General features: G+C 41.3%; 1 protein-coding gene across 1 annotated transcript; it reads left to right on the top strand.

Moving 5' to 3' along the window:
- The first annotated feature begins 529 nt into the window (after positions 1–529).
- Positions 530–12,173, top strand: LOC146560687 (uncharacterized). The gene is made up of 3 exons (XM_085243162.1): positions 530–712; positions 11,397–11,581; positions 11,675–12,173. Exons 1-3 carry the CDS (start codon positions 530–532, stop codon positions 12,171–12,173), a joined length of 867 nt encoding a protein of 288 aa, XP_085099288.1.
- Positions 12,174–13,698: the final 1,525 nt, after the last annotated feature.

Consider the following 13,698-nt stretch of genomic DNA (forward strand, 5'->3'; position numbering starts at 1 on the left):
AGGTCAGGTGACTGTGGAGGCCAGGCCACCTTGTGCAGCACTCCATCATCACTCTCCTTCTTGGTCTTCTTTAGCCCTTTCACAGCCTGGAGGTGTGTTTGGGGTCATTGTCCTGTTGAAAAGTAAATGATGGTCCAACTAAATGCAAACTGGTTGGGATGGGACGTCGCTGCAGGATGCTTTGGTGGTCATGCTGATTCAGTGTGCCTTCAGTTTTGAGTAAATCCCCAACAGTGTCACCTGCAAAACACCCCCACACCATCACACCTCCACCTTTATGCTTTACTGTGGGAACCATGCATGTAGAGAAAATCAAGACACGGCCACAAGAAGTGGAACCATAAGTGGATGCTGTGTCAAGCGCTACGAAGACAACACATGGTATCAGGAGTAAAAGTGAAAGAGTGGAAGTGATAGCCGTTCAAAATTCTGTTTGAGATGGAAAGTTTGAAGCCACCGGAAGGACTGAAACTGGTGGGGAATGTGGCCAGCAACTGGCGGTGTTTTAAGCAGCAGTTTATATGTATATATGGCTGCCATGGGACTGGACTCTAAACCCGATGCCAGGAAAATTGCATTGCTGCTCACGGTAGCTGTTCCTCAAGCCATTGAAGTCTTCAACATGTTTGAGTTTGAGGAAATTGGTGACAGGAATAAGTACGACAAAGTGGTTAAAAAGTTTGATGCACACTGTTCACCACAGAAGAACACAGTATATGAAAGGTATGTTTTCTGATCTCGGATGCAGCAACCAGAAGAGACTTTTGATTGCTTTGTGACTGATTTGAAGCTAAAGTCACAGTCGTGTGAGTTTGGAGAGCTGAAAGAGTCTATGGTTTGTGATCAAATTGTGTATGGGATCCATAATAAAGGTACTAGAGAACGGCTGCTCAGAGATTCCCAACTAACTCTGGATGAAGCAGAAAGACTGTGTCATGCAAGTGAGTTAGCCCTGCAGCATGCAAAGACATTTAATGAGACAAGTGTCACTGCAGTACATGATAGTGCAAAAACAGCTGTGGTTAAAAGAAATTAAGGAAGAATATGTCACAAAAGTCCAGCAAAGAGGATACACTGTACTCCTGTAAGCGATGTGGTGCCAGACATGAACCTAGACAGTGTCCTGCTTATGGCAAAAGATGTTTAAAATGCAATGGAAAAAATCATTTTGCCATACAATGTCTGTCTGAAACCAAACCCAAATCGGTGCATTTAGTGACTGACTTAAGTGAGACTTTCTTTGTGGGCATAGTGTCACTTGGGGATGTAAAAACTGAGCATAATGAAGCAGAAGACAGCGAGAGACGCTCAGATTATGAAGACATGTGGAGTATTTCACTCCCAATACAAGAAACTTTGGTGACACTAAGGATTGATACATGTAAACCTAATCAGCATGACAGAGATCAATGCTATGAAACCAAAGCCCAAAATAATAAAGAAAAGAGTACCTCTAAAAGACTACAATGGGAAGAATATTGAAAGCAGTGGTCAATGCAGACTTAAAGTGTCAATAAAACACAAAGATTATGATGTATTGTTTAATGTTGTACCAGAGGGTCGTGAATCGCTGCTGGGTGGCGTGACATCCAAAAGATTAAATCTAGTAGAAAGAGTGTACCACATCAGCTGTGCAGAAGCAGCAACTGGACAACGAGGAGCAGGTGACTCCATTGTACATCATTATGAGGATGTCTTCAAAGGTTTGATGTCTACCATGCACTTATAGCATCCAGCTGAAAGATGATGGAAAGCAAGTGATCCATTCATCACGTAGAGTCCCAGCTCCACTGAAGGACCATTTAAAGAAAGAACTTGACAGGATGTCACAGTTGCAGGTCATTACAAAAGTGGAAGAACCAACTGAGTGGGTAAACTCAATGGTGTGCATGGATAAAAGGAATAAAGACAATGATTTGAGAATATAAGATAAGATAAGAGAAGATAAGATAGAACTTTATTAATCCCTCGGGTGGGTTCCTCTGGGAAATTCGACTTCCAAAAAGCACAGCAACGACCGAAGTTACAGTTACAGAATTGTTATATATATATATATATATATATATATATATATATATACACACACACACACACACACATATATAAATACAGAGACAAATATAAATATGCATGGACCCTGGCGATTTAAATCAAGCCATAAAACGTGAGCACTACCAGATACCAAAGTGTGAAGAGATTGCAAGAGAAATGGCAGGTGCCAAATACTTCTCAAAGCTAGATGCAGCACAGGGTTTTTGGCAAGTAAAGCTGGATGAGAAAAGTTCAAAATACTGTACTTTCAATACACCTTTTGGTAGGTACAGATTCCTCAGAATGCCATTTGGCATAATCTCAGCATCTGAGATTTTTCGTTAGAGGGATTACAAGGTGTTCGCTGTTATGTTGATGATGTGGTTATTTGGGGCTCCACCCTACAAGAACATAATGAAAAACCGTTAAAGGTGCTGCAACGGGTGAGTGAGAATGGATTAAAGCTCAGTCGTGACAAGTGTCACTTTGGTGTAAAGGAAATAACATTTTTGGGAGACACATTCTCTGCTGGAGGTATTGAGCCAGATGAAAGAAAAATAAAAGCAATTGCAACCATGCCACGGCTGACAGATAAGAGAGGTGTGCTCAGAGTGATGGGAATGATCAACTTTGTTGGAAAATTCATACCTAACTTGTCAGTGAGAACATCAGCACTACGGGAGTTACTTTGTGATTCCATGGAATTTAAATGGACAGCGAAGCATGAATAAGAATGGAACGATTTAAAGACCACACTGACAACGCGCCCAGTGCTTGCATATTATGATCCAAATAAGAGTCTGAAAATCTCAACAGATGCCTCAAAGGATGGGCTTGGAGCTGTTTTACTTCAAGCTGAAGAGGGGAGCTGGAAACCAGTTGCTTATGCTTCTAGATCCATGACTAAGGCTGAAACCAAATAAGCTCAGATTGAGAAAGAATGTCTTGGGCTGGCATATGGACTTGATATTTTTCACTGTTATGTACAGTATTAAATTGTGTGACTCAAGATCTGGTAGAAGGGAAAAAAGATTGCTATAGAAATCTACATTATCCCAATTGGGACCATAAACATTAGCAAGAATGACTGGCTTGTGTAATGATACAGCGGCCATTCTTATCCCTAAGAGTTTTAGACTCCCCATACTGCACATCTTTATGTATTAGAATAACCACTCCTCTGCTTTTACTATTGAAATCTGAGTGAAAATATTGTCTAGACTCTAAGAAGTCTAGACTGATCCTTATTCATCAGGATGGTTTCCTGTAAATAAGCAATGCGACTTTTCAATGTATTGAGATGAGAGACTATTTTGTTGCGTTTAATTGGATGGTTTAGTCCCCAGAGATTTAGCTAACCAAAGTGGTGCTGGTCAGTGGTCCGTTTACTGAGGGCATAGTAAGAGTTTAGCAAAGAATGCGGTGTTGAGAAAATGTAGCCCATAAAGGAAGAAAATGGGAAGAGGGGAGATGTGTTGGGGTGGGGGGTGGGGGGGGGTGGGGGGGGTGGGGGGGTTATGAACATAGAAAAGCAAGGCACCGATAACTATAACAGCAATAGCAGTAGCTGTTTTGGCCATTCATAGTTACTCCAAACTATGTGTTGTCAGTGCAGAGAAAAAAAGGGCGAGCGAACAGTCCTGGCCCTGGACATGTATATCAAGCACTCGTTAACTTTGCACGTTTTGGGTCTTTAAAAGTAATTTAAAAGTAATAAAAGAAAACCTGAGATGAGCTGCTGTCACTTCTCATTCATTATTTATGATTATGATTATCCACAAACTGGTTTTCAGTTTGTCACATTTATTTTACATGAAGAAGAAGAACATAAAGTTAATTTGCTATGGTAACTGGAGGACTCAAGCGCAGGACTCTTTCGCTCAAAGAAAGAATGGGGGTTTATTCAAAAACAACAAGTGAAATGTGTGACAGTGGAAAAGTGCTATAAACAAGGGTGCAGGGATCAGGTCTCCAGGGAATCCACAGGGAAAAGGAGGGTGAACACTCTCTTTTCTTCTGTCTCATTAGTGTCTCACGCCTCTCTCACACTGGACTTTTCGTAAGGAACAAGAGCAGGTCCAGGGTGTCTGTACACAGGGAAACAACGTGTTAGCACAAGAAGCAAAAACCAAGGAAATTATAGTGTCCTAGCCAGGATTTCACTGACACGACTAAAGCAACAATCCAGCAAAGAGCGGTCTCGCTTCTTCCCTTAAGCAGAAGCTGGTTAATGAGACGCAGGTGTTCACCATCTCTCAGGTGTGTTTGGCAAAGGCGGGAACCCACAATGAACTCCGCCCAGGTGACAGAGGGAGAGAAAGAGAGACAGAGGGAGGGAAAAACAATACTTAAGCCCACTTGGAGCAGAATAATTCTCAGGCAGATCTGCTGGACCGAGATGAGTTACTGTTAGTTCTCACTCATTATCTATGATTCATTGTCCACAAACTGGTTTTCAGTTTGTCACATTTATTTTACATGAAGAAGAAGAACATCAAGTTAATTCAACAGAGTTTTGTTTCATCCTCCTAATAAGTTGATGCACCATGGTGTCATAATAATGTCAAACATATTTCAATAAACCATCAAATGCATTATTGTGTTTGTTCATAATGTATTTCTAATATGTTACAATCACCTGGTACCATCTGGAGGTGCAGAGACAATGAACAGCACAGCTTGAGCTACAACTCATGTTTGAAATGCCTGATTAATGAGAGCATGAGAACACACACAGAGCTCCTCACTTCCTACAAACAGTAAAACGGCAACTTTAAGGGGAGTAAAACGATTTGAAATCAGCACCAACAAAAATATATCAAAATGTACCAAATTATATATGACTGGATATACAGTATTTATATTCAAGTCCTAGTTATTGTTTTCACACTGTCTGATTTCTGTATTTTTTAATTAAAGTTGGGATAAACATTGAATAACATTCTCAATAAACAGATTTTAGATTGATAAAACTTCATTCATTCAGTTATTTATTTATATATTTTGTTACCAGCTCTGTTTGCCTCTCTGACTGGTTTTCAGGCTTGTTATTGATTTGAATGGTGGATTTCTGCCTGCTTCTGGTTTCTTTGACATTTGCGACTGCGCCCCTGTGAACTGTTAACCTGCTTATTGTCAGCATGACTATTGATCACAGTCCTGAAAGATCATGTGTGAACAGCAGATGATGTGAAATGTTGAGCTGTACTTATTGAGCTGTGCTAATACTTTGAAATTCTTCAGCTCACAATCTCAACATGTTAACCAGACCCAGCTTCACATGATAGATTTTCTATCTGCCTCTCACCACATAAAGCTCCTCAGCTGCACAGGGAAGTTCTTCAGAGGGCAAAGAAAGCCATTTATGCATTAGCATCTCCTGAAGTGTTGGAAAAATGTTAGTGTCTTATGCAAAAACACTGAGTTATGATATTATTTGACAGATTTTAGCAGCAGGACAGCAGTTTGTGTTGTCCAGCAGACAGAGGCCCACTCAACACTTCACAATTCTCTAAAATAAAAAGACAATTTTCCAGAGAAGTGTTCATTTTTAAAACTACAACTAAATAGAGCTCCACTGAAATCTACTGACTATTCTGTTTATAGTGTGTTTGTGTGCCCATGCGTGAGGGGTGGGGTATATAAAGTACCACAATTTCCCCGTTCAGATTCTGTCGAAACGTTAGACTGCTGATTTTACAAACTATCTCAACAGGAAGCCGTCCTGAGGTGAGTCACATTCACATTATCTTTAGGAGGAGAACAGTTTTAAGGAAACTGCATGTTCATGTGCACAAATCAGAATTATGAGACAGGAAGTTACACAAAGAAGTTTTACTGATTTCTTTGGGGTTTTTTTTTAATGTTTGAGGTGCTTTTATATGAATGACATGGATGTTGTATAAATGAAAACCCAATGGAAATGTCTGTATTAACTTTTTTAACTGAAAGACCCTGATGATGATGATAGATTCCAGTGTTGAATCTAATATATGTAACAGTGTATATGGACATACAGTTAGCTTTTTATCAGGTAAACATCAGTAATTAAATTAAACCCCTTTTTCACTAAAATCATATTATTGCTGAAATTACAGAAATGCTTTTCTGTTATCGTTTCAAAACTACCAAAGATCTGTGTGTGTGTGTGTGTGTGTGTGTGTGTGTGTGTGTGTGTGTGTGTGTGTAAATACAAAAGGTTACATTGGTTAGCTTATATCATGTTAGAATAAGAACCAGATACTGGTGTGTTTCATTCAGGTCAGTACTCAATATTTCATGTGATTGTGCTGCTGTTCAAACTCTTGTTGACTTTACAAAAAGTTAATATAATTTACATCAATGACAAATTGTAAATAAAGTACTGCAGTCCTTTGCTCTCCACCCATCATTTGAATGTTTTCAATTTTAAGGTAGTCAAAATACAAGATATTTATATGCAAAAATCAGTGTTTATTTACATCATTTATTTACACCAAAAACAGTTTGTGTATTGGCGATACGCAGTGAGAGGTTTTCGTAGCAGCAATGCTGATTGTTTTAAGTACCAAATTCTGCATTCAAAAATAATTTTATATTGTCTGGGAGATGGAAATGAACATGTGCATTTCAATAAAATCATCCTTTTTCTGAAAAAATGTATTTGAGTTCTACCGAGTTGGCTTTGAAATGCGCTGTGATGCATTTTTAGGTTACATTTCTGATGCCACAATATTGTTAAATAATTCAGTTCAGCAAACGTTTTATCTTCAGCCTTGTTTTCATCTTTAATTTCAAACTGATATGAGAGCAATGTTAACATGCTGCATATTCAACAACTGTTTTTCTTTACTGCAGAAAAAGTGAACGAATTTATTTCAGCAGCTCCGTCACACAGAGAGAAACCAGAGATGGAGTTTTTCACTTTTGTGATTTTCAGTAACATCTTCGTCTTCCTGCTTTTGACCATAATTGTCATCTGTTGTGTGGTATGTAAATTTTGACTATCATTAATCACTTTTATATCAGTCTGACTGTGAATGATATGAAGAGTCATCTGAACACATTTGGAGTGCTGCAGACATTTAATCATTATTTTGACTATTTTGATGATTTTGATCATTATTTTGATTTTAGATATGACATTCCTGTTGCTCTATAACTTACAATAAATAAAGAGGTGAACAAACACAGTATGCAGCCGTGTAGCAGGCAGGTTAAGACCCAACATGCAGGACTAGTAAACTCAGAAACAGCTTAATAGCTGGTTTAATGAGAATCAAGGTGCAGAACAAGGAAAGTAGGCTGGACATAAACTAAAAACTCTTTCACTGGTAAATAACACAGAACTCACTGGATGCACAGCTCGAAGGAATGAGGGGGGATGAGACAAAGAGAGACTGAGACAGGAAATTAACACTGAGACAAACCTGATAAGGACAAAAGGGAAAATAAAACATGGAGACACGACTGACCTGAGGAACCACATAGGGGAACAAAGAGAGACCAAATACAGATGAGACTAAATGACAGACAGGGAAACACAAGGGATGTTAGAATAATAAAGGGTCTCAAGGAACAAAATGAAACCAGGAAAAGATTAAACTAAGATACCAGACCTGGAAAAATAAAGGAAAATAGAGTAAAAAGACTTGAAACTTAAAAACACTGAGTCAACGACCTGGAATAAACGATGTGGTGTTCATAGATAATTGGCAAACCTTCTGAGGGAAACCTGGTCTTGTTAAGGGGAGAAGGCATCCATCCCAATTTGGATGGAGCAGCTCTCATTTCTAGAAAATTTATTAAACCCCCCAAAATATGACTATCCAGACTTAAATACACAGAGAAACACAGGGGAATTACACACAGGTGGTGGACACAGCTGGGAATAATCAACAAGACGAGACAGAGGTAAAACTGAACACACTCACATGAGACGCAGACCTTCACAATAAAACAGGAACAAGAAACCATCACACTAAGACGCAGACTCGACATAGAGAGAATGACACATGGAACTAAACTAAACCTGCAAAAACATGACAACTCAAAATACTGGGTCAAACTGACCCAGAACCGTGACAGACTGAATGGCCCGTAGCAATGGGCCAGACACCCCTTACTCCCGGAGCAACCCCCACAGGAGGGACACAGTCGAATGCCTTCTCCAAGTCCACAAAGCACATGTAGCCTGGTTGGGCAAACTCCCATGCACCCCCGAGTATCCTCGAGAGGATAAAGAGCTGGTCCAATGTTCCACGACCAGGACAAAAACTGCATTGTCCCTCCTGTATCCAAGGTTTGACTAACTTGACTCCTCTCCAGCACCCTGGCATAGACTTTCCCAGGGAGGCTGGGGAGTGTGATTCCCCTGTAGTTGGAACACACCATCCGGTGCCCTTTCTTAAAAATGGGAACCACCACCCCGGTCTGCCAGTCCAGGGGTACTGCCGCTGGTCTCCAGGCAACAACAACAACAAGACGTGCCAGTGGGATTGAGGAGATCCTCGAAGTATTCCTTCCACCACCTGACAATTTTCTCAGTCAAAGTCAGCAGCACTCCACCGGCACTATACACAGTTCAGGTAGAACACCGCTTTCCCCTCCTGAGTTGCCTGACAGTCTCTTCGAGGCAGTCCAAAAGTCTTTTTCCATGGCCTCTCCGAACTCTTCCCACACCCGAGTTTTTGCTTCCGCCACCGCCTGTGCCGCATTTCGCTTGGCCTGTCGGTACCTATCAGATCCGGGTGGTCATTCCTCCCAATCACACCCTTCCAGGTCTCACTGTTGTTGCCCACATGAGCATTGAAGTCTCCTAGTAGGACAACAGAGTCCCCAGGGGGAGCACCCTTCAGTGCCCCACCCAGGGACTCCAAGAAGGCTGGGTACTCTGAACTGCCACTCGGTGTATAAGTACAGATGACAGTCAGGACCCGTTCACTGACCCAAAGGCAAAGGGAACAAACTCTCTCGTCCACTGGGAAACCCCAACATCCCAGCAGCAAGCCGAGGGGATACCAAGATACCTACCCCAGCCCAATGCCTCTCACTAGGGGCAACTCCAGACTGAGACAGAGTCCAGCCCCTCTCCAGGAGACTGGTTCCAGAGCCCAGGCCATGCGTTGAGGTGAGCCCGACTATATCTAGCCGGTACCTATCGACCTCACGCACTAGCTCAGGGTCCTTCCCCACCAGAGAGGAGAAATTCCATATCCCAATTGCCAGTCTTGGTAGCCGGAAATTGCTCCGCCAGGCCCTACTCACACTGCACCTGACCCCTACGGTGGCTCCTGTGGGTGGTGGGCCTGCAGAAAGATGGGCCCATGTCCCTTTTTTGGGCTGTGCCCGGCCGGGCCCCATGGACTAAGGCCCAGCCACCAGACGCTCGCCCTCGGGCACCCTCCCCGGGCCTGGCTCCAGGGCAGGGCCCCGGTAACCCTATCCAGGGCAGGGTGAATTGTTCTCTTGATGGTCTTTTCATGGGGGTCATGGGAATAGCTCTTTATCTGGTCCCTCACCCAGGACCAATTTTCATTCATTTGAAAGCCTGATGCTTAGCCTTGTCGAATGTGCAGCGTTCAATACTGTCGACCATAATATCCTATTAGAGGGACTAGAACATGCTGTAGGTATTACAGGTACTGCACTGCAGTGGTTTGTATCATATCTATCTAATAGACTACAACTTGTTCATGTAAATGGAGCGTCCTCTTCACACACTGAGGTTAATTATGGAGTTCCACAGGGTTCAGTGCTAGGATCAATTCTGTTTACATTATACATGCTTCCCTTAGGCAGCATCATTAGAAGACATAGCATACATTTTCAGTGCTATGCAAATGACACCCAGCTCTATCTGTCCATGAAGCCAGATAACACACACCAATGAGTTAAACTGCAGGAATGTCTTAAAGACATAAAGACCTGGATGGCCGCTAACTTTCTGCTTCTTAATTCAGATCAAACTGAGGTTATTGTACTCGGCCCTGAAAATCTTAGAAATATGGAGTAATTTTTGACCAGGTCATGTCCTTCAATGCACATATTAAACAAATATGTAAGACTGCTTTCTTCCATTTGTGCAACATCTCTAAAGTTAGAAATATCCTGTCTCTTAGTGATGCTGAAAAACTAGTTCATGCATTTATTACTTCCAGGCTGGACGACTGTAATTCATTATTATCAGGAAGTCCTAAAAACTCGCTGAAAAGCCTTCAGCTAATCCAAAATGCTGCAGCAAGAGTACTGACAGGGACTAGAAAGAGAGAGCAGATTTCTCCTGTTTTGGCTTCCCTTCATTGGCTTCCTGTTAAATCCGGAATTGAATTCAAAATCCTGCTCCTCACATACATGGTCTTAAATAATCAGGCCCCATCTTATCTTAATGACCTTGTAGTACCATATCACCCTATTAGAGCACTTAGCTCTCGCTCTGCAGGCCTACTTGTTGTTCCTAGAGTATTTAAAAGTAGAATGGGAGGCAGAGCCTTCAGTTTTCAGGCCCCTCTTCTGTGGAACCAGCTTCCAGTTTGGATTCAGGAGACAGACACTATCTCTACTTTCAAGATTAGGCCTCAAACTTTCCTTTTTGCTAAAGCATATAGTTAGGGCTGGACCAGGTGACCCTGAATCCTCCCTTAGTTATGCTGCAATAGACGTAGGCTGCCAGGGGATTCCCATGATGCATTGGACCATATCTGTTATTAACCTCTGTCTCTCTTCCACAGCATGTCTTTATCCTGTTTTCCTTCTCTCACCCCAACCGGTCGCAGCAGATGGCCGCCCCTCCCTGAGCCTGAGCCTTTCCTGTTAAAAGGGAGCTTTTCCGTCCCACTGTCGCTGTACAATATAAAGCACGTTGAAGCGACTGCTGTTGTAATTTGGCGCCATATAAATAAAATTGAATTGAATTGAAAATAAACAGCAAGTCAAATGTACTTAATCACTAAAACCTTTGATACCTTTGATATTATGGGGCGACCGTGGCTCAGGGGGTTGGGAAGCATATCTGTAACCGGAAGGTCGCTGGTTCGATCCCCGGGCTCTCTGTCCTGGTCGTTGTGTCCTTGGGCAAGACACTTTATACTACCGTCTACTGTTGTTGGCCAGAGGGGCCGATGGTGCGATATGGCAGCCTCGCTTCTGTCAGTCTGCCCCAGGGCAGCTGTGGCTACAACCGTAGCTGCCTCCACCAGTGTGTGAATGCGAGAGTGAATGAATAGTGGCATTGTAAAGCGCTTTGGGTGCCTTGAAAAGCGCTGTATAAATCCAATCCATTATTATTATTATTATTATTAACATCACTGTGTATTTGTTCAAAACTTCTTTGAGATAATATGAGATGCTTCTCTTGTATTTTCTGACTTTTATAAATATTTCTGCAGGTGCGAAGAGATCGGGCCCAGATCATTTATTACACAAACCTCCTCATCTCCAACGTAATCCAGTTCTGTGCAAGAGTCTATTTGATGCCCAGACCAGAAATATGCTATTATGACATCGCCATTGCTTTTTACTTCATCAGTGTGATGGCCAATGTTTACTTCCAAATGTGCCTTGCTGCTGAAAGGTAACAGTGTTTATTACTGTGTTTTTGTGTACTTGCATATATCTGGCTGCATATTCTGTGATATTTAGAGAAATCGTCTGTTTTCTGTTGCAGATATTCCCTCATCGGCTGCCCACTGCTGGCCTGCATCAGACAAATAAAGCGTTCTCTGCTGGTCTCTGCTCTGGTCTGGGCCTTTTGCATTATCACTGTAGTTCCTGCCACAGTCTTTGAACAGTTTATAATCCCCCCTATTTTTGCTCTGCTCCCTGCTCCTCTGATCATCGTCTGCTTAGCTGGAACCATCAAAGCCCTGCGTGCTGCTACCTCAGTGCCCACAGAGGAAAAACGGAGAACTGTAGGAACTCTTGTTCTGTTGCTGTTTAACTACTGTCTGATGATGGTTCAAATATGGATTGTTGGATTGTTTGGTGCTCCCTTTCACTGCTGTTTCATAGAAACTGTGGTGTTTAGTTTGTTTCTGCTACATCCTTTTCTGGACTTGATTCTGTCTGTTTTCATGCAGAGAGGTTGCATTGACAAGCTGCTGGCATGTCTGTGCTGCTGCAGGATGGACAGCACTGCAGCAGCTGTCAGCACCACATCAGTGTGACTGATGGCAGCACAGAGAGGTGGACTGATGTAGTCAGAGTTCATTGGAGAGAGGAAAATAGAGAAAATCGTTTGTGAGATTGCTGATAAATTAAAAAGAGAAAATTGTTATAAGTGTCAGCTGACAGTAGATTTAGCTTCTGGTTTTTAAAATTGTTTATAATATTAATTTCTTTATATCAATATTACTTTGCTTTTATATTCAGATAATATTGTCAGTGATATTCAGTTTTTATTTCTGGACATGTTTGTGTGCCCTCACAATATTTTCTTTTCTGCTAATCTGCTGAGGAAGGGTGAATAAAGTTTTAATTGTTATGCATAAATAGTAATATTGTACTGCATAAAAGTCTACCAGTATGTGAATTTCATTTAGCTTTCTTGTGTTCTCACAGCAAGAGAAATTATTGCTTTGGTTTCGTTTTGTTATGATTATTTGATATCGTTTGTGTTGACTCGTTTGTCATTTTTACAAAAGTAATAAATCAATAAAAGGTAAAAAAAAAGATTTTCTGTTCCAGTTTACATCATTAAGATCATGTGGAGTGAATTGTCATGTCATCAGTTAGTGCCATAATGTCACATTTATAAAACGTATACCTTCATGGTGGTGTGTTCACACTTTTGCTTTTGTAATCCACATAAAAGCTTTAAGAAGTCATAGAAATGAGGAAAGATGGACGGCCAGCCCAACCAATCAGAAAACAAAGGTTCCAGTATGTTTTGATTAATGGGAATGCAGCCTGCAGCTGTATGTCCCACCTACCTGCTCTGTGTTCCTGCTACCTGTGTGTGTAGTTGTGTGTTGGCATGAGGAAAAGAGTGATGTGCTGCTACATTTACTTCACGAGAGGCTGCTGCACATAAGTTTGCTGGTTATTAGCTATCTTCCAGAAGTAAGGTTACACTTGAAGCACAACTTATGTTTTTTTTTTTGTTCATGTTGATACATCATATTACTCTCATTAAAGAGGGAAAAAAAAAGCCCCGTTACGTTATTTAGAGCCCCGCATGTTCCGACCGAGAGACGCCATACCATTGTCTTCGGCCGTGATGCACTAAGATTGGTGAGCTCATGTTGCATGTCTCAGTTAGTTTTAGTCTGTTTTGCACTTTATAGTTGAAAAACTGAATTCATGTGAATTAATGATTAATAATTGTTGTATTTGCAATAACTTTACTTACTTTGATTAGTAGGTTTCATATTGTATTTGAAAAATGTGTTTTGAAAATTATTGAAGTTATGCATAGTTTGTATCAGAGAGATGTTTTAGTTTTATACATTTGAGTATTTCAATTACAAATTGATGTCAAATATGATGTCACAAAATCCTAAATTGTGGATTGTAGCTAGAACAGCATAATTAATATTTTACCATACTGATCATGATGGCTGCTTTCTGCCTCTGCATGTTTTCTTGGAGATGAAACGGAGAAAGATCTAGAGTCAGACGCTCGACTTGAAGCTTGTAATACACTGTCCTCGGAGGAAACCTCTGTTTCCTGAGATTTAACAGTCTTACTCA

Source organism: Mchenga conophoros, linkage group LG13, assembly GCF_057382185.1.
Source record: "Mchenga conophoros isolate Kocher_MC1m ecotype Shallow Benthic linkage group LG13, M_conophoros_male_GT1.1, whole genome shotgun sequence".
Taxonomy (NCBI): Eukaryota; Metazoa; Chordata; class Actinopteri; order Cichliformes; family Cichlidae; genus Mchenga; species Mchenga conophoros.